General features: G+C 34.2%; 1 protein-coding gene across 1 annotated transcript in view; it reads left to right on the forward strand.

The window, feature by feature from the left end:
- The window catches only part of LOC143062027 (uncharacterized), an 86064-nt gene that overhangs the window by 57232 nt on the left and 5815 nt on the right, over positions 1-23017 (forward strand). Inside the window, exons 12-30 of the mRNA XM_076233879.1 lie at positions 2036-2249; positions 3897-4148; positions 4809-4943; positions 5250-5453; positions 5981-6229; positions 6929-7139; positions 8042-8211; positions 8986-9147; positions 9729-9848; positions 10164-10193; positions 11139-11264; positions 11742-11870; positions 12461-12583; positions 15397-15651; positions 16012-16134; positions 17039-17179; positions 17660-17800; positions 21583-21705; positions 22562-22816. Coding sequence (XP_076089994.1) covers positions 2036-2249; positions 3897-4148; positions 4809-4943; positions 5250-5453; positions 5981-6229; positions 6929-7139; positions 8042-8211; positions 8986-9147; positions 9729-9848; positions 10164-10193; positions 11139-11264; positions 11742-11870; positions 12461-12583; positions 15397-15651; positions 16012-16134; positions 17039-17179; positions 17660-17800; positions 21583-21705; positions 22562-22816 — 3163 coding nt within the window. The remainder of the gene's footprint in view (positions 1-2035; positions 2250-3896; positions 4149-4808; positions 4944-5249; positions 5454-5980; positions 6230-6928; positions 7140-8041; positions 8212-8985; positions 9148-9728; positions 9849-10163; positions 10194-11138; positions 11265-11741; positions 11871-12460; positions 12584-15396; positions 15652-16011; positions 16135-17038; positions 17180-17659; positions 17801-21582; positions 21706-22561; positions 22817-23017) is intronic.

A 23017-nucleotide genomic window follows, 5' to 3' on the forward strand; every position in this document is an offset into this window, starting at 1 on the left:
CACTTGAAAAAAAAGTTCAAAATTTTTGTAATGTTGAATTCTTTCTTATTATAAGTAATAGGAAGAAGTTTACTTATTTTTAATTGCTTGCTTCTAGGAAGCAATATACCGACATATTTTCCGTATGCATAGTGAACTGAGCGTGACCCTCCTCGTAAAAATCCAGTGATCGCAATACGCATGGATCTGTCATTGAAATAAACAATTATCTGACTGTACATCAGGGGTTTCACTTCCTTTTGTTTGAAGGGGCCAATTAGAGATTTAAGCAGGCTCTTACCTGAAAGGGGGGTTTCGGGGGGCTTGCCCCTCCCCCCCCTTGATTTTTTTTAAATTAGATGCAAAATCCTGCATTCTGTCGCATTCTGGGCATTAAATTATTGTTCTGAAAATGTCACTTTTAGGCAGCAACCATTTGATTTTCTGGGAGGGGCTATGGATTTTTTTTCGCAACAAGTCGAAAACAATTTTTTTTTTTCAATTTTAGCATTACATATAGTGGCAGCTGAGGGGGAAACAAACTATTTTTTTTTCTCAGAATCAAAAACATTATTTTTTTCTCCAAAAACTGGAAACAAACTTTTTTTTCCAAAAAAATCCATAGCCCCCCCCCCCCCCCCCCCCCAGAAAATCAAATGGTTGCTGCCTTACCACTCGCCTTCCAAGATTTAAACAAAAAAGGCTTAAAAACCTGAATTTTGAATAATAAAAAAAATACATTGAACATCATAATTTATTTCTGGTTATACATTGTTGATAAAACGTTACATGAAGTAGCAAAAACTCTGAACCTAACAAGAGGTTAATTTTATTTAGATAGGGACTTGGACAATATTAAAGAACATTATGGTGCTATTTACATTTAAAACCAGATTCTTGTCCTACATGTACCTTTGGGACCCCTAAAAAATTTGGACAACACTTCCCATGCACACAGCAGTTTTAAATATCCCCCTTCCCATTATCCAGGTGGTATGAAAAGATATGTAAAGAAAGAAAAAGAAGAAGTGCTGGCCAGGCTCATTTATAAGAAAACATGAGCTTCCACTTCTTCTAAATTTCATTTGATAGCTTTTAAAAGGGTAACATACCTCACAACTGAAAGTATCACCAGAAATATATCTATGATTTGGAACGGACCAGAAGTTCTATAAATGCAACTTTTTTCATTGATGTACCCTGCCCCCTTTTCGGATCATCTTTAGTTGCAGGCAGATCGACGGGGCCCGTTGTAGATCAATTAAACAGAAAAACTATAACGTCATTCAATCTGTTCCAAAACCTGTCAAAATACATAGTAATCCAACCCTTTTCAACTCTTTGACGTAGTAGTTGTTGAAGTGAAAAAATCATGTAGTGTTCTCTTCATTACTATTCATTCAATCATAACAACGATAAACATGTGTGTCAAACAGGAAGTTTGAAATAACAGCCAATGAAAATCGTCGTTCAAACTGCATGTCGGTTTAAAATATAAACACAAATCTTCGAACTCCGTTGTCATGATTTTACATAGAAATATCTCATAAGAAAAAAAAATTAGGACTTTTTTTTTTAAGGACAACTGAACCGGCCGGAAATTGTATTGAACAGGTCAAAATGGCCGGCGGCCGGTTCTTAATGAAAACACTGGTACATGGTAAACATGTGCTCAAGACCCATGCTTTTTGTTATTTGTTTACTATAAGGTGACAATCGGTAAACTTCGGCTTCAAAACACGGCATTTAATGAGCAGCCATACTTGTTAAATCATAACAGACAGACAGAAAAAAAATTGATGATTATACGATATATTTGCATAAAACATGATAAAATCGTGCACAGAGGACTAAGTTTATGATATATACATGCGTTGGTTCAAGAATTGGATAAACATTATTTTTCACCACTCGCTCGTTTCATATGACTTTAATATTCTAAATTTGGAAAAATAAATATTTGTTGAATAAAATAAGAATTTAAGTGTTGGATTGAATTCTTCATCCCTTAACTTTTTTAAGGCCTTATTTGGTTGGATTTTTTTTTTAATTACAGAAATGCTGCTACTCTCAAGAAACTTTATCTCTGATGTCTAACACAGCTGACAGCGGCTACTTGATGTTGTATCATCCACGGAATAATACATTTAATAATCAGGAATATGATATTGATCCTTTCGACAATTGCTGTGTTTTTGGAAGTCTATGTGAAAAGTTTTTCGAAAAGAGAGTTTCAAGCAGTTGTTTAGGTTACTCAGCTCCAGATCTTGGTAAGAGATTAAAATGTTAATGCTGTTTGCTTTGAAGCATGGTGACTGAAAAACTAACCCAGAAATGAATCCTTGTTAGAAAACCAGTTTGTGTAAAAATTAAAGTTACAATACACCATTAGATTTTATGGGCACAGCCATTTTATGAGCATAACATGGTATTCAGAATTAAGAGTATGGCTAATCCTGATTGGTCGATATATGTGCGCCCGTTATTTTTTATTATTAGAGACTTCGTGCACTCTGCTTTATACAAAAGGCAAAATAAAAATCATTCTGTAGCCCTAAAGGTACTGAGATGACTTTTCAACGCTAGGACAAGACACAATATTTTTAAGGGCAAAATTGATAGGCATGGGAGATAGGACAAGACACAATATTTTTAAGGGCAAAATTGATAGGCATGGGAGATAAGTACAAAATACGCTAAGAAAGCAACGCGAACCTATAATTTTTGGACCAAAAAATACTGTCCTTATAACTTTTCTTTGATTCTATCAAGGTTTCGTTAAAAAAATCAACTTTCTAAAGTCTGTATCTCGAAAAAGGCTACCATTGTCGCCTATGGGGAAATTAATTGTTTATTTAAATCTTAAGGGCATGGGGATGAACCATAAACCATTCATGATCAAAGTCAAGTAAAAAAAAATCATATTAAAAAAAAAAGAGTTTAAGACTGCAAATACTCTTTCATACATTTAACTATAATTAATAATATGAATTCTTTAACAGGGGTAAAAATAAGTTGTTGTGTCAAAGGAGCAGGTCCGGTAAGGACCGATTTTGGCCTCAAATATCAGGTTCATCTGACGAAAGATTTTTACCACTTTTTAAACACTTAAGTGTCTATTTTATTTGATTCAATTAGTTTATGTGAAAGATTTTAACTGATTAAGTCATTAAAAACGACCCGATTCAATCTCAAATATGAAAAATCTACCAAATATGCCGAAAAATGTAATTTTTCAGATGGTTTTTGTCAAAAATGAAAGTGGCCGCATCCGTGTTCATCCTCAACCTTTATATATGTAATGTATTATCATCAAATACAACTTACATTTCAATATTAAGGATGGACACGAATGCGGCCACTTTCGTTTTACACGACAACTGTCTTAAATTTAACAAAAATGCTAGAATTGTGAAGATTTCAGTAATTTAGCATGACTTAATGTTGCTAGAACCCGATATATGTGCATTGTATTGTCAAAAAACAGCCCATATTTATGTAGCAGAAACATTCTACTGTCCAATGAATAACTTATAGTTTAAATTTTAACAATTTTGTAAAACTGCTATATTTTGAGGCCAAAAAGGGGTCTTACTGAACCTACTCATTTGCCAAGCAAGGAATCTCTGTATTACATTTGTAAATATGCAATAAGATTGTTGAAAGTCATAAAAGTGTGAGTTCTAACTAATGCTATGCTCATCACTTCCTCAGTTTGAATTAATGAAAACATCAAAAATATACTTGAATGATTAATTGATTTGTTTCATGTGTTTTGTTTTAACTTTTGGCTTTTTCATGGAGGCCAGCTTTTATTGACGGAGGAAGCAGTAAAACCAGCTATCCTTGTAAATAAATATATATGTACTTGACTTAACCATGTTAACGGAAAAAAATATAATGAAAATGTTTTATAGGTCTAATGGCTGGTGATCCACATTTCAAAACTCTGGATGGATTAGATTACACTTACAATGGAATTGGAGAATACATGTTATTGAATGTCCACAGTAGTACTGCAACAGAGATATTCAAACTTCAAACCAGGACTATACAAGCTAAGGATAAGAACAACAACCCTATATCAGCTACAATTTTTGGTGGTTTCGCTGCATTGGATGTCAAAAGCAATGGGAAATTTCAAGTAGAAATGGATTCTTCTCGTGATGGTAAAGTCTGACATTTATAAAGTTTTTTTGTTGACTTTTATATTTAAGAACATGATGAAGAGTAATATTTATTTTACAAGCCGATGTTTTAATTAAAACATCGATCATGTTGACCTTTACTTTTCAAAAAGAAATCAGAATAAAAAAAAAAAAATGTCTTCAGATGTGTTTCATTCATCCATGAAGGTAGTTATGGGGGTACTTTTATGATGAATAACAGTAAAATTCTTGCCAAATGATGTAAATGGTAATTTTTGGTGCATGACGATAAAATGTACTGGTTCTTTTAGACGATTAAAAAAATGATTGATTTTGACGCATCAGGTTAATTTTTTTCCAAAAATTACCGTAGCTGAAAATGACGCTCGACTCCTGACAGTAAAGGGCATTATTACCCTCATATAACTATCCTCATCCATTGTTCAAGAACCATTAAAATTCATACCATTTAATTGAGTACAAACATATTATTGCTAGTTCTGTGGCCATGACATGTTTCAAAATAATTCAAACAAAATACAGTTACAAAAAAAAAATATGAAGAACTTCATCGATTGTTTAGGGGCATCATCAGAATGGGGCTGAACTGAACAATGTCAACTTCCTTAGTTAGATCAAAACTGATGTTCAATACATTAATTGATATTGCATATATTTTAGGACTTATTATTAGAATAAATGACAGAGATTTTACTCTGGCTTTCTACAATGCTACAAGTTTCCTAGAAAGACAAGACAACATAGTTGTGGAAAGACTGGGCAGTAATTCATTAAAAGCAGTGTTTACATATTCAGGTATGTATTTAGCATAAACATGATAAAACTGATACAGGAGGGTTTCATCAAGGTTAGTTTTTTGCTTTATCATACAAATTGATGAACCTAACCTCTTCACATATATATATATATAGTAATTTACATGAACTGTTTTCTGGAGTATTTTTTTTTTATAATATAACCCACTTTACTTTGTCTTCTCAAAATGCGTTTGTTCTTAATTGTTGTAAATTAATATTTTGTTAAAGTTTTTCCTGGTATACATTATTTGTATTTATAGAATGCATTTTAGTCTTTACTCTTACATAACATACATTTTAACAGGAATTGCGCTTGAAGTTTCATTAGCAGTAAAAATGTTAGACAACAAAATACTCCTACCAGAGAAATTGAAAGGAAGTTCTGGATTCAGTGGTCTTCTAGGAAATGTGAATGGAAATAAAGAGGATGACTTTGAACTTCCAGATGGTACAACCATTCCATCTAACTCAACTGAATCTGACATTTATTACAAATTTGGAGAGTTTTGTAAGTCTGATGATTTTTAAAATAACAAGAGAATTACTTCTTACAGCTTAAGGATCAGCCACTGTTTTAATTTCATAGGGCTGTTAAAGCATTGACTGTGCACACATTTTTAGAATGAAGCGCCTCCACGCTGCATACTAAATGTACTTCAGTCAATGCTTTTACACATCAATGAATTTACAAAAAAGAAGCATTCAATTCTTAAATAAAGCAGTGCTTACAAGAGACAATGATTGGATAGAAGAATTGTGTATGAAAGTCTGATAGATAATTTGCATTAAATACTAGGAAAAATTCATACATCAAAGAAATTGTACTTTTATTACTGTTCTTCATCTAAGTGGTTGCTAAAGTCCTTACTCGTTGTAAACTAGTATCCAAAAGACATCTATTTTAACTTGTGTGAGAATATAATGAAATGAGTTGAAGATTGTGTAAATTTCATGTTATCCTGGAAAATAGCCATTTGAGGATCAAAATATAACAAAAAATTATTCAAGTCTGTTTTGCTTCTTTGTTTTATTCAGGGAGAACAAACGAAAGCACAACTATATTCCAGTATACCCCAGGATTTTCATCTGATTTCTACCAGAATACAAGTTTTGTTCCAGTCTTCACTGATTCATTCAGTACTTCTGATGTAGCTGATGCTGAGGCACTGTGTGGCACAAATCGTGGCTGTGCATATGATTACCTGGCATTAGATAAAGATGAACAAGTGGCAAATAATACAAGGAAAATTGAGGTTGCTACTGATGCAGAAATAAAAATTGCAGGTAAGGAATAGATAGAAAGAACTAATTTATTGTTTTTTTTTGTTTATTGTAAAGACATCTGTCTGTAACTGTTGACCTTAACATGTTTTTAGATTTCAATTTTTTGTTGTAACAAAATTTGAAAATTTCACTATTTGGAGAGGGAAAGTATTCACATTCTTTGCAGTGGTACAATTTAATTATAGTTGATTGTACAAATTAAATGTATCTGATTTCATGCTGCTGTAAGACTACAAGGTTTCCTTTAAACTGTGCATCAGTATTGGAATGTTACACTTAGTTATAGTCAGGTATACAATTAAGACTGCAGGGTGGTCACTAAGACCAGTCCATGAGTCCTGGTCTCGTGAAAATCTGTCTTGACTCGCCATTTTCATAACTGGTGAGTCCAAAGATACATCAGTATTGAAATATTTTGTATAAACTGACCACATATATCATCATTTTATAGCAAAGTTTAAAAGAAAACTGAATTTAATGTCATTTTATTGCTCTTTTAGGTCATGGAGACTTAAATATTAAATTATATTGCAATAAAATGTCGTCTTCTTACTGTTGGGCTCAACATGGCCAAAAATGATGAGTCCCTATGCTCGCCTTCTAAAATCCTTAGTGAGAGCCCTGAGACTCATTTGATCCACCTGGTATAGACTGCTATATTAGTTTGGTAAACAATGTTTATTCTTGTCACTTTTGCAGCCAATAAGATACCAATAGTAACTGGTACAAAGAGAGTAAATGCCACGGTGAATGAAACAGTGAATTTGTCTGCTGTGGCAAGAGATGCAGATAATGATGCTGTTACAGTTTTCTTCAGTGGTACAATTACTGGCAAACTGACACAACAGGGAAATGCATCATTATCAAAAACTTGGATCCCTAACCAGTATGAGGAGAACTATAATATAAGGTTTGATGCTTTATTTACATCTATCACTCGGGCAAAAATAATCATGTATATAATGCCTGCCCATGTCATGCATGTTAAAACTACAGTAAAGTATACTTGCATCAATTATTTCTTAATTATGGAAATGGACTTTAATTTTCTCTCTGTATGTAAGATTTTTAATATTGACCGTCATTATATATAGATACATAGCAACCATATACATAAAAGAAAAATTACATGGTTTCATGTACATGGAATACCCTTTGAAACATGTGATCCTTATAACCAATGAAAAAAGAAGAATACTACATTATATGATGGTTAATTTGTCCCCAATTGCCATCAGAAGATTTGTTGCCATCCTTTATGACCTTTATGACCTTTCATAACCTTTTTATTTGACCTCAAAGTCAAATAAAAAAAAATTGTAAGTTATGTTGTCTGGCACAAGTACTTTCGATATTTGGCACTTTAATGAAATACTGCACAATTTTTCACTATTTTAGTTGGTTAAAGAGCTCATTAGAACTCCTGTTTTCTTTGTTATTGTATACTTATATGCTGACTTTAAATATTTACTTACCTACCATTTAAGTGAGAGAAAAAAAAATTATGTTCCTCATTAAGCCTTATCTGCCAAAATAAGTTAGGAATGAGAGACAAATGTATTATTACTGTAAAGTAAGAAATTATTGCTTGCATTTATTATTGCGATTTTGTCATTTTAGACTAAAATTCCATTCTTATTTTTGTGATATTGTGAAAAATCCTGTTTAATTCATATTAAAAATTTCAAAGTGGGAGTTTGAATTATTGTAATTATAACCCTGTCACATTTTTCGCAATAATAAAAACAAAACAATAATTTCTGAATTTACAGTAAACTAAAACAATTTCATTATTTTTCTTTTTTTCTTTAGTTATTATGCAACTGATACCAACAGTGGTATATCCTCAACAGAAACAGTAGCCATTTATTTATGTCCAGGATGTAGCAATAATGGTATATGTGACTATGATAATGCCATTACTGGTACTTCATCACTGTTGTACTATACTGTTCAATGTAAATGTGATGTTGGCTGGGAAGGTAAGAAACGGTATATGATAATTTACTGTGGATTTATTTATTTTCGTGGATTGAAGAAAACTGCATTTTCGTTGGTTATGAATTACATGATTTGAGCAAAGTCTGAAAACATTCCTTGTAATTGTAATTCGTTGAACATTTAAATTCATGGTTTCCCCTGTTCCCACGAAATCCACAATAAATTGGTTTCCAACGAATATAAATGAATCCACAGTAGTAGAACAGTATTAAAATGACCTCATACATAAGTAACAGAGATCACACTTGAGTAGGTTATTGCATTCCTGATTTTTTTATTGCTGTGAAATCAAATAATTACAGACAAAAAAAACCGAAACCTGGCCACCATAATCATATACAAAAAAAAGATTAAAAATTAGAATTTTTGAAGTAAAAAAGTTTCATATTTTTATAGCTTTTTTATTTAGCCTGCAACAAAAGTAGGCGTGACACTGGGTTCTGTGGAACCATTACAATTTTTTAAAATCTTTAACAATTTCTGTGTTTGCAGTTTCATACAGCAGTGTACTTTATATACCGGTAATAACTACTGTATATTCAGAAATTATTCTGATGTTTTTATTATTGCGAAAAATGTGACAGAGTTATAATCGCAATAATTTAAACTTGAATTTTGAATTTTTAAACAGGATTTTTCTCAATATTACCAAAATTAAAATTTGCATTTTAGTTTAAAATGACAAAATCGCAATAATAAATGCATGCAATAATTTCTGAATTTAACTGTTACAGTAATTAATTTCAATTTTACAGGACAAAAGTGTGAAAAAGACACAGATGGGTGTGCCAACAATCCTTGTCCATCACTTACAACATGTCTAGACAAGTCCCCTGCAGATCAAGACATTAGTAAAGTATTGTACAGCTGCAGTAACTGTGCGGCAGGCTTTGAACTGATCAATGGAAAATGTACTGGTGAGTGTTGTGCTAAAATAATGAAGGTCGAGGTCAGTTCCGGTGCACAATTTATGTTCGGGAAAAATTCAGTGCAAAATAAAAAAAATCAAATTAGTGGTAGGAAATACTTAAAAGTTCAAGAAAAAGATCAATGCACCATAAACACTAAGAATATAAGTTAGTTTAAAATAACTGTTCAGTTTAACAGTCATTAAAGAGTACAGGATAAAATTCAGAATTAACAGTTGGGTGCATGAGTCTATATAGCATTAAGGGTCAACGAATATGTCATAACAAAATAAAGTTTGAGATAAAGGTCAGTCCAACATGAAGTTCAGAATTAAGCTTTTGTAAGTATACAGAATTGAAATCCTGTTAAGAATCATTTGAAAATGTATGTCATTGCTTTAATTATACCATGAATATTATCTCCCCTGAAATTGTATTGAAATCCCTTAAAAACACGGTAAAGTTAGTACAGTGACAGTATGATTTGCCTAAATTTAGTTAATTGTTTGATAGATTGCAGATTATTCATTCTTAGTGGCAAATATTATAACTATTTTTAGAAAATGATTTAGAATTTAAATTTGTTTTAGATGTTAATGAATGCTTAAACGACACAAATCGTGTTTGTGAACAGATTTGTACCAACAATATTGGTGGTTATACCTGTTCTTGTAATGCAGGATATAGATATATTGCTGATCAATGTGTAGGTTAGTACTGTATAGCAGTTATAATATATGATATTTGACATCACCACCTTGATCTATATAGTTTGTTTTTCAAAATGATATTGTGAATGATTTGCTTTCAATGTTTTCTTTATACAAAAGTCTTGGTCTAAGTAATTAAAATATGGCGGAGGGAAGGCTTGATATGAAAGTCAACCAAAATCATATTGTACATGTTGTATGTGATATCTTTATTAACATGATTTAAGCTACAATTAGTCTACAAATGAGATACATGCATGTTTTTAACAATTACATCTAAGGAACTTATAATAAATATTTTATTATCATATACAGATTACAAGTTGTTAAGGGTACAATGTATTGGTAAGTGCTGAATCCGCTAAGAAGAAGAAAAAATTGTATACTAGTATTTTTTGCATGTTTTAGGCTGTATATGATTTAATGCATGATGATGTCATTTCATAATATCCCTTTGAAATTTTGTAGTTGATGTTGATTTAAGCTTTATAATAATTAGTAATTTATTGTAAGCTTTAGGCCCAGATTAAAAGATATGACAAGGTTTTAACTACTGACTGTGAACAACTTTGTCAGTTTTAAGTAGTGGATAGTTTTTTTTGTTTTTTTTTAATATATATATATATATTTGAAAATTGTCAGCTAACTGTAGAAAATCCAAGCTAGTCACCCTCATACATTTTATAGAAAAAATGTCTGTAGTTATAGAATATATTTCTAAATGGATCTGGTGTAGATCAGCTTTTCAAAAGTTGCAGTTAATCAAGTCGGACAAATATAACAGGACAACTGGCAGAACACAGTTACCAATGGTGTAGTTCACATTAAATTATAAAAGTATATAAGGATTGTAGACTTTTTATTTCTGAGTTTTCTGCACCAAAAAATGGATTATGTGAGTTATGCAATCTACAATTGGACTAAGCATTGTGACCATAGATTTTAACTCTATAAAATATATGTCCAATCAAATTTGTTGTTTTATACAAGTTTCATTCAGTATTTATAGTATTAACACAATTACCAAGTTCTTAGATATCTTAAGTAAATTCAAAAGATCGATGCTTTAGGCTTATATAAGAAGGAATCAAATTTAGTTTTGTAATATGTTTTTATATTAAAACATCCGGGTGCAGTATTTTCTCCCTGCATTGAAGACCTGTTGATGGCCTTAAGCTGTAATCTGCTCTTTGATTGGGTTGTTATCTCTTTGACATATTCCTCATTTACACTCTCAATTTTATTTATAAACCATTTCATAAATGATATATTGATTATTATCTTTATCAGATGTGAACGAATGTATAGAATCTACCTCCAACTGTCAACAAGTATGTAACAACACGTTAGGATCATATAAATGTGCATGTCGTGATGGCTATCTCCTCAGCACTGATAACGCCACATGTAGAGCTGGTATGTAAAAAAAATAGTTAACAGTAAATTTAAAGGAAATTAGAATTCATGGCATCGGAATTTCTAAAAGATTACTGAATTGAAATGCCTGTAAAGTTCAAGTAAAAATATAAATTGTAATTTTGAGAAATAATAATTGAAATCATATGTTTTGGAAATTCATCTACTGTGGATTAATTATTTTTTGTTGGAAACCAATTATTTTTTATTTCTAGGAACAGGTGAACCACGAAATTAAATGTTAAATGAATAACAGATTTTTGATAGGATTGTATGCAGATTTCTGCAAATGAACGAAATTAAAGATCCACAAAATATGTAAGACTTCTATAATCCACGAAAAATTGGTACCCAAGTAAATAAATGAATCCATAGTATATACAGGTCAATATGGTTTATTTTGGTATCCTCGCTTTATACTTGTCTTGATTGTGTAAAGTTTTCAAAGAATTTCTATTTTATAGACATATTTTTCAGATCCAAATTATAATACTACACTATGTAATGCAAAGAATTGTCAGTCTGGATGCACTATAGAGAGTAATGAAGCTGTGTGTTTTTGTGAGACAGGATACCAGCTCAATAACGACAACAAAACTTGTAGGGGTAGGTGTATGAACATAAATATGCGATGTAATGTGATACTAGCATGCATATGATTGCCAATGGGATGACTATTCACCAGAGACTCAAACCAAAGTATGAGGATTTTAACAACCACATGGCAAACTCCATCAAAAAGAATTTAATTTAGATACTCATGATACTTAACAGAGTCAACAGAATATTGGAGAAGATAAACATATGTGTAAATTTTTTACATTATGTTCAACAAAATAAATAACTTTATGAAAGATAGCAATTAATAAAGGTGTGGTCACATTAACTTAAAAGTTAGCCCACACCTGTTATTGTGAGATGGAGTTTTAAAATTGTATGTCAATTATAATTTTGACCATAATTGCAGTCAATATCGACATGGATAGTATGAGCTGAGCATGGATGTTCCATGGACATGTATTCTTCTTTATGATGTACTTGTCAAGCATATATTTTGTTTAATTACAATCATCATTTGAATTTGGGTAGCTGTAAAAAGCCATGGCATAACAAATTGAAAAAACTTTTCAAAAGAGAAAACTAAGGGACAAATTTACTCGTATGATTTGAATATAGAATTTTATTTTATTTGACAGATATAAATGAATGCAGTAATAGTGTGGCTATGTGTCCACATGTGTGTACCAATAATGCTGGCAGTTACACATGCAGTTGTCATAATGGATTTAAATTACAGGGCGACAAAACAACATGTTTAGGTATGGAAAGCTTTTAGCACAGTTCCGATGTTCTTATTTTTATTAATATTGTTGTTTTTTTTAAAAAGAGACTTGGATGTGACTGCCATACAAGTGGAAGGTTTAGCTAGCTATAAAACCAGGTTTAATCCACCATTTTCTACATAAGAAAATGCATGTACCAAGTCAGGAATATGATGGTTGTTATCCATTCGTTTGATGTGTTTGAGCTTTTGATATTGCCATTTGATTAGAGGCTTTCCTTTTTAGCTCACCTGGCCCGAAGGGCCAAGTGAGCTTTTCTCACCACTTGGCGTCCGTCGTACGTCGTCGTCGTCCGGCGACGTCCGGCGTCGTCGTCGTCGTTAACAATTTACATTTTGAACTTCTTCTAGAGAACCACTGAATGGAATGGAACCAAACATGGCATGAATGTTCCTTATGAGGTGCTGACCAAGTGTTGTTACTTTGTAGCCGATCCATCATCCAAGATGGCCGCCAGCGGGGGACTTAGTTTAACAGGACCCTATGGGAAATGCATACAAATGACTTCTTTTAGAGAACCATTGAATGGAATGAAACCAAACATGGCATGAATGTTCCTTATGAGGTGCTGACCAAGTGTTGTTACTTTGTTGCCGATCCATCATCCAAGATGGCCGCCAGCGGGGGACTTAGTTTAACATAGGACCCTATGGGAAATGCATACAAATGACTTCTTTTAGAGAACCACTGAATGGAATAAAACCAAACATAGCATGAATTATCCTTATGGGGTGCTGACCAAGTGTTCTTACTTTGTAGCCGATCCATCATCCAAGATGGCCGCCAGCGGGGGACTTAGTTTAACATAGGACCCTATTGGAAATGCATACAAATGACTTCTTCTAGAGAACTAATTAATGGAATGAAACCAAACATTGCATGAATGTTCCTTATGGAGTGCTGACCAATTGTTGTTACTTTGTAGCCGATCCATTATCCAAGATGGCCGCCAGCGGGGACTTAGTTTAACATAGGACCCTATTGGAAATGCATACAAATGACTTCTTCTAGTGAACCACTGAATGGAATGAAACCAAACATGGCATGAATGTTCCTAATGTGGTGCTGACCAAGTGTTGTTACTTTGTAGCCGATCCATCATCAAAGATGGCCCCCAGCAGGAGACTTAGTTTAACATAGGACCCTATGGGAAATGCATACAAATGACTTCTTTTAGAGAACCACTGAATGGAATAAAACCAAACATAGCATGAATGTTCCTTATGGGGTGCTGACCAAGTGTTGTTACTTTGTAGCCGATCCATCATCCATGATGGCCGTCAGCGGGGGACTTAGTTTAACATAGGACCCTATGGGAAATGCATACAAATGACTTCTTTTAGAGAACCACTGAATGGAATGAAACCAAACATGGCATGAATGTTCCTTATGAGGTGCTGACCAAGTGTTGTTACTTTGTTGCTGATCCATCATCCAAGATGGCCGCCAGCCGGGGACTTAGTTTAACATAGGACCCTATGGGAAATGCATACAAATGACTTCTTTTAGAGAACCACTGAATGGAATAAAACCAAACATAGCATGAATGTTCCTTATGGGGTGCTGACCAAGTGTTGTTACTTTGTAGCCGATCCATCATCCAAGATGGCCGCCAGCGGGGGACTTAGTTTAACATAGGACCCTATGGGAAATGCATACAAATGACTTCTTTTAGAGAACCACTAAATGGAATTAAACCAAACATAGCATGAATGTTCCTTATGGAGTGCTGACCAAGTGTTGTTACTTTGTAGCCGATCCATTATCCAAGATTGCTGCCAGCGGGGGACTTAGTTTAACATAGGACCCTATGGGAAATGCATACAAATCACTTCTTCTAGTGAACAACTGAATGGAATGAAACCAAACATGGCATGAATGTTCCTTATGTGGTGCTGACCAAGTGTTGTTACTTTGTAGCTGATCCATCATCCAAGATGGCCGCCAGCGTGGGACTTAGTTTAACATAGGACCCTATGGGAAATGCATACAAATGACTTCTTTTAGAGAACCACTGAATGGAATGAAATCAAACATGGCATGAATGTTCCTAATGTGGTGCTGACCAAGTGTTGTTACTTTGTAGCCGATCCATTATCCAAGATTGCCGCCAGCGGGGGACTTAGTTTAACATAGGACCCTATTGGAAATGCATACAAATGACGTTTTTAGAGAACCACTGAATGGAATAAAACCAAACATTGCATGAATGTTCCTTATGAGGTGCTGACCAAGTGTTGTTACTTTGAAGCCGATCCATCATCCAAGATGGCCGCCAGCAGGGGACTTAGTTTAACATAGGACCCTATGGGAAATGCATACAAATAACTTCTTTTAGAGAACCACTGAATGGAATAAAACCAAACATGGCATGAATGTTCCTTATGAGGTGCTGACCAAGTGTTGTTACTTTGTAGCCGATCCGTCATCCAAGATGGCCGCCAGTGGGGGACTTTTGAATGAAATTAAACATGTTCCTTTCCTTATAAATGAGGTTGTGTTGTCACTTTTAGCCAAATTTTATATTTTTTTATATGATTTCAAAAACCCAAGTAGAATCAGGTGAGCGATACAGGCTCTTGAGAGCCTCTAGTTGAATTTTCCTGCGATCTCAATATTTTGTTATTTTACTTTATGTTTCCTCTTTTCGGTGTCAGAGGATTTTGTCATTAGATAATGAAGATAAATCTATTATTTATATGACTGCTTTTACATCAGTCAAGTGTAGAGATCTAATAAAACTCATGATTATCATTCATATGATTATTTGTATAATCTATATTTTTCAGAGTGCAGTGGTATGAATTGGGGACCAAATTGTGGCAGAAAATGTAGTGAATGTTCTGCAAATACCAAGACATGTGACAGAGTAAAAGGTTGTTTTTGTGCCACTGGGTGGACTGGTGCCTCTTGTTCTCAGGATATTAATGAATGTGATCAAACTAGTATCTGTGGAGACTTAGAAGACTGTAAAAACTCTTTTGGATCATATGAATGCGTCTGTAAAACAGGATATAAGAAAGGATCTGATGGAACATGTCAAGGTAATGTATTCTCAATAATTTACTATTGCCTGCCCCATTTTCGCTGTTTTATTTTTTCCTAACTACTGTGTAACATCCTTAACAGAATATTCATGCAAACTCTTTGATTTCTTTCAGAAAATATGCTGATTATTGGTCTTAAAAAACTTAATTGATGAATTTATTTCCAAGACGGTATGTCATGTATGCACAATGATGCATCTAGCATGAATCATTAAACATATGATTTTTTTTTGTGTCAGACTTTGATCTATATTGGGAGTAACAACAAACATTCCTATTTAACAAATCCAATAGAGCTGGTATAAAAAAAAATATAACCTGTACAATAATGTGTGTGTATGTCTTTGTTTTTCCCAGATATAAACGAATGTGTAACAGGATTAAACAATTGTGATAGAAATGCTGAATGTGTCAATACTGTAGGCAGTCATTTGTGTAGTTGTAAATTGGGTTATAGTGGAGATGGTCTGACATGCTCAGGTAAAATGTAGCAAGATTATGTACTGGTACTTAACTTTTAAGCAATTTTACAGTTTGTTTTAATAATTACAGTTGATATTTCCACCAAGGACAAGTAGATTCACATTTGGTCACTCCAAGGAATGGAAAATCATTGAAATTTTGACAAACAAAAAATCCTGAGAAAAAAAAATAAAACAGTTTTCACTGTAACTATAACTAGTTCTGATTGACTCAAAATCTGAATGTTTTCCAAAAGGAATTCTAAAGATCTAAAATTTCCCAGATGGAATATTTTAATATTTAAGGATTAATCACAATATATGGTGATGGCATCAGATTTCTAATATTACTATGTTATTAGTTTTAATGTCATTGGAAAACAAAATAGAATCAAAAACAGATTTTTATGCCCCACCTACGATAGTAGAAAGGCATTATGTTTTCTCGTCCGTCCGTTCGTCCGTCTGTTCGTCCGTCCGTCTGTCCTGCTTCAGGTTAAAGTTTTTGGTCAAGGTAGTTTTTGATGAAGTTAAAGTCCAATCAACTTGAAACTTGGTACACATGTTCCTTATGATATGATCTTTCTAATTTTCAAACCAAATTAAACTTTTGATCCCAATTTCACGGTCTACTGAACATAGAAAATGAAAGTGCGAGTTTCAGGTTAAAGTTTTTGGTCAAGGTAGTTTTTGATGAAGTTGAAGTCCAATCAACTTGAAACTTAGAACACATGTTCCCTATGATATTATCTTTATAATTCTAATGCCTAATTATATTTTTTTACCAATTTCACGGTCCATTGAACATGGAAATGATAGTGCGAGTGGGGCATCCGCGTACTTTGGACACATTCTTGTTCAACATTAAATTGATGATATACAAATGACACCTTTTCAACAAATTGTCTCACTTTCCATTGCAGATGTCGATGAGTGTGCTTTGGGAACAGCCGACTGTACACAAGAATGTATTGATGTTATTGGTAGTTTTAACTGTGACTGTCGTATTGGATTTACATTGAATAGTGACAGGAAAACCTGTTCAAAGATTGTGCTGCCAGAGGGTAAACAATCATAGTAGCCTTGTTAAGACATCAATTGTAAAGTTAATGATGTGAAAAGTTTAAACTGGTATTATAAGCTGAATCAAGTAATTATTTTGTACACAGATATAAGAAGATGTGGTATGAGTGCCAATGAGACAATTCTACATCCAAGTCACAATAAATTAAAGAAAAACCATTATATGTCAAAGTACAGTCTTCAACATGTAGCCTTGGCTTACACCGAACAGCAAGCTATAAAGGGCCCCAAATATGACTAGTGTATAACCATTCAAACAGAAAAAAACAACCGTCTAATCAATAAAAAAACCCCTGAGAAACACTAATGAACCACATCAACAAACGACAACTACTGAACATCAGGTTGCTGACTTAGGACAGGTGCAAACAGATGCAGCGTATCTTTATCTTGTTGTCAACCAAATTTTATCTGAAAGAAAACGTGTTGAATAATCATTAAACTTTTTTCAATTCTTTTAGTTGAAAATAAGTGTAACAGTACCAGTCTTGTATGTGATGTATCAAATGGAGGATGCAGTATCAACAGCACAGGAGATGCCTTCTGTTTCTGTAACTCAGGCTATGAGTTGTCTAGTTCTGGTGTTGTTTATACCTGTACAGGTGGGTAATTTGTTTATATTATAAGTAAGATAGATATATAATATAAGGACAGCTGTCACCCAAAAAGATATTCATACAGCTTTTTAGCTCACCTGGCCCGAAGGGCCAAGTGTGCTTTTCTCACCACTTGTCGTCCGGCGTTGTCCGGCGTCGTCGTCGTTAACAATTTACATTTTGAACTTATTCTAGAGAACCACTGAATGGAATGGAACCAAACATGGCATGAATGTTCCTTATGAGGTGCTGACCAAGTGTTGTTACTTTGTAGCCGATCCATCGTCCAAGATGGCCGCCAGCGGGGGACTTAGTTTAACATAGGACGCTATGGGAAATGCATACAAATGACTTCTTTTAGAGAACCATTGAATGGAATGAAACCAAACATGGCATGAATGTTCCTTATGAGGTGCTGACCAAGTGTTGTTACTTTGTTGCCGATCCATCATGCAAGATGGCCGCCAGCCGGGGACTTAGTTTAACATAGGACCCTATGGGAAATACATACAAATGACTTCTTTTAGAGAACCACTGAATGGAATAAAACCAAACATAGCATGAATTATCCTTATGGGGTGCTGACCAAATGTTGTTACTTTGTAGCTGATCCATCATCCAAGATGGCCGCCAGCGGGGGACTTAGTTTAACATAGGACCCTATGGGAAATGCATACAAATGACTTCTTCAAGAGAACCACTAAATGGAATGAAACCAAACATAGCATGAATGTTCCTTATGGAGTGCTGACCAAGTGTTGTTACTTTGTAGCCGATCCATTATCCAAGATGGCCACCAGAGGGGACTTAGTTTAACATAGGACTCTATTGGAAATGCATACAAATGACTTCTTCTAGTGAACCACTGAATGGAATGAAACCAAACATGGCATGAATGTTCCTTATGTGGTGCTGACCAAGTGTTGTTACTTTGTAGCCGATCCATCATCAAAGATGGCCGCCAGCGGGGGACTAAGTTTAACATAGGACCCTATGGGAAATGCATACAAATGACTTCTTCTAGAGAACCACTAAATGGAATGAAACCAAACATAGCATGAATGTTCCTTATGGAGTGCTGACCAAGTGTTGTTACTTTGTAACTGATCCATTATCCAAGAAGGCTGCCAGCGGGGGACTTAGTTTAACATAGGACCCTATTGGAAATGCATACAAATCACTTCTTCTAGTGAACCACTAAATGGAATGAAACCAAACATGGCATGAATGTTCTTATGTGGTGCTGACCAAGTGTTGTTACTTTGTAGCTGATCCATCATCCAAGATGGCTGCCAGCGTGGGACTTAGTTTAACATAGGACCCTATGGGAAATGCATACAAATGACTTCTTTTAGAGAACCACTGAATGGAATGAAATCAAACATGGCATGAATGTTCCTAATGTGGTGCTGACCAAGTGTTGTTACTTTGTAGCCGATCCATTATCCAAGATTGCTGCCAGCGGGGGACTTAGTTTAACATAGGACCCTATGGGAAATGTATACAAATGACTTCTTTTAGAGAACCACTGAATGGAATAAAACCAAACATAGCATGAATGTTCTTTATGGGGTGCTGACCAAGTGTTGTTACTTTGTAGCCGATCCATCATCCAAGATGGCCGCCAGCAGGGGACTTACTTTAACATAGGACCCTATGGGAAATGCATACAAATGACTTCTTTTAGAGAACCACTGAATGGAATAAAACCAAACATGGCATGAATGTTCCTTATGGGATGCTGACCAAGTGTTGTTACTTTGTTGCTGATCCATCATCCAAGATGGCCGCCAGCGGGGGACTAAGTTTAACATAGGACCCTATGGGAAATGCATACAAATGACTTCTTCTAGAGAACCACTAAATGGAATGAAACCAAACATAGCATGAATGTTCCTTATGGAGTGCTGACCAAGTGTTGTTACTTTGTAGCTGATCCATTATCCAAGAAGGCTGCCAGTGGGGGACTTAGTTTAACATAGGACCCTATTGGAAATGCATACAAATCACTTCTTCTAGTGAACCACTGAATGGAATGAAACCAAACATGGCATGAATGTTCCTTATGTGGTGCTGACCAAGTGTTGTTACTTTGTAGCTGATCCATCATCCAAGATGGCCGCCAGCGTGGGACTTAGTTTAACATAGGACCCTATGGGAAATGCATACAAATGACTTCTTTTAGAGAACCACTGAATGGAATGAAATCAAACATGGCATGAATGTTCCTAATGTGGTGCTGACCAAGTGTTGTTACTTTGTAGCCGATCCATTATCCAAGATGGCCGCCAGCAGGGGACTTAGTTTAACATAGGACCCTATGGGAAATGCATACAAATGACTTCTTTTAGAGAACCACTGAATGGAATAAAACCAAACATGGCATGAATGTTCCTTATGAGGTGCTGACCAAGTGTTGTTACTTTGTAGCCGATCCATCATCCAAGATGGCCGCCAGCAGGGGACTTAGTTTAACATAGGACCCTATTGGAAATGCATACAAATCACTTCTTCTAGTGAACCACTGAATGGAATGAAACCAAACATGGCATGAATGTTCCTTATGTGGTGCTGACCAAGTGTTGTTACTTTGTAGCTGATCCATCATCCAAGATGGCCGCCAGCGTGGGACTTAGTTTAACATAGGACCCTATGGGAAATGCATACAAATGACTTCTTTTAGAGAACCACTGAATGGAATGAAATCAAACATGGCATGAATGTTCCTAATGTGGTGCTGACCAAGTGTTGTTACTTTGTAGCCGATCCATTATCCAAGATGGCCGCCAGCAGGGGACTTAGTTTAACATAGGACCCTATGGGAAATGCATACAAATGACTTCTTTTAGAGAACCACTGAATGGAATAAAACCAAACATGGCATGAATGTTCCTTATGAGGTGCTGACCAAGTGTTGTTACTTTGTAGCCGATCCGTCATCCAAGATGGCCGCCAGTGGGGGACTTTTGAATGAAATTAAACATGTTCCTTTCCTTATAAATGAGGTTGTGTTGTCACTTTTAGCCAAATTTTATATTTTTTTATATGATTTCAAAAACCCAAGTAGAATCAGGTGAGCGATACAGGCTCTTGAGAGCCTCTAGTTTATACATGTATATAAAAATTTAGCAAATTTTGTTTATTTTTGCTCAAAACTTTCACTTAAAAAATAACTTTGTGTTGTATTAACTAATAGTAAAATTGTGTCCTTAAGGTAATGACAATCAGAGAAAAACTGTTTTCAGAACTTTGCATAAAATTTTCTAATTCTACACCAAGACTCATTATTTTTGTGTATTTTCTAAAAAAATAAAAAAGAAACACATCCTTTTCAGACCAAAACAAGAATGTGTCCCCAGTACACAGATGCCCCACTTGCATTATCATTTTCTATGTTCAGTGGACCGTGAACTTTCGGTAAAAACTCTATTTGGGCATTAAAATTAGAAAGATCATATCATAGGGAACATGTGTACTACGTTTCAAGTTGATTAGACTACAACTTCATAAAAAATTACTTTGACCAAAAACTTTAACCTGAAGGGGGACAGACGAAGGAATAAATGCACAGACCAGAAAACATAATGCCAATCTACTATTGTAGGTGGGCATAAAAACAATTTATACATGCATATATATGAAAGATCTATGATTTCATAGAACTCTTTATGATTCCAATTAAAAAGGAAAAGAGCATTATAGGTTTTCCAACTGAAGGTTTGTATTTTCTAAAATTTTGAAATATTTCATTTTGAATTTTGCAGTAAAATCTCATAATTTTATTTTAGATATTAATGAATGTCAGAACAATAATGGTGAATGTGAACAGAACTGTACAGATAATACTGGTGGATACAGTTGTACATGCCGGACAGGATATAAACTATCATCTGATTCTATATCATGTGACTGTAAGTATATCACATGATCCATTTAACTGATTCATGATGACATGTGATTCTTGATCATGTGACTAAGTAGATCACATGATAAATCTATAGGATACATACTAACATTTGATTTTAAATCATATCACAAAGAATATCATATGATCCATCAAACAGGATATATGCTGTCATAGGATTATGAATTGTGTTAGTCTTGGGATTGATCCCTTAGTGGGTAAAACCAAAGATTTTATAATTTGTATTCACCACTTCTTTTAGAAGCAGCATAAAAGAGTAAGCAAAGACTAAATGGCTCAGAGACAGGGTACACATTGTCATGTGATTCTGTATGATATATCTTGAATCTTAAGTTACAAATGGCATGATGTCATTTGATTCCATTTCATGTGACTTAAAATTGAGAATATGGACGGTTCTCTGATTCACTCTGCTTTGACATAAGTGTATCATGTGATCTATTGCATGCTTTCATCTGATAATGTATCTGTCATATGAATAATAAGAGATTTTAACCAGCCACTTGGATGACACATTTAGACATCTTTAATGCAACATATAGTCTTTGAAAATAGACAGTAGTGTTTACAATATGTCAGCTATAAATTGCCTGAATTAAAAAAAAAGATGGGAATAAATAAGATAAAAATTATCAGCCTCCAATCACATAAACTTTTATGTTGTGGCAAAAGTTATCCAATCCTTCTGTATGGGCTGACACAAAAATATTTTACTTATTTACTGCATTTTGTTTCTGTTGCAATAAACAATGTAAATTATTAAACAACTTGAATGTTTTAAAATCTGTTTGCATCGTAAATAAGTTATTTACATTTTTGTAAATTTGATTTTTTATTTGCAGCATGTAATGAAACCAATACATGGGGACAGGACTGTGCCAATGTTTGTAACTGTGGAATAGGAGCAGAATTCTGTGACAGACTGTCTGGCTGTGTGTGTAAGACAGGGTACAATGGTACCTACTGCGAACAGAATATAAATGAATGTCAGTTATCAACGTCACCGTGTCCTAACAATCAGACCTGTGTAGATACTGTTGGATCATATAAATGTACATGTCCCACTGGTTATTACATACAGAATGATGTCTGTGTGGGTGAGTAATCATCTGGCTGTTTTTAATACTGTGGATTCATGGGTAAAAATTTTCATGGATTAAGGAAACTTACATTTTCATGGATATTTAATCTCGTGGTTTTACCTAAATCTGCATTCAAGCCTATAGAAAAATTTAGTTTTTGTTGAACATTTAATTTCGTGGCTCACCTGTTCCGACAAAATCCACAAATTATCGGTA

Source organism: Mytilus galloprovincialis, chromosome 2 (genome assembly GCF_965363235.1).
Source record: "Mytilus galloprovincialis chromosome 2, xbMytGall1.hap1.1, whole genome shotgun sequence".
Taxonomy (NCBI): domain Eukaryota; kingdom Metazoa; phylum Mollusca; class Bivalvia; order Mytilida; family Mytilidae; genus Mytilus; species Mytilus galloprovincialis.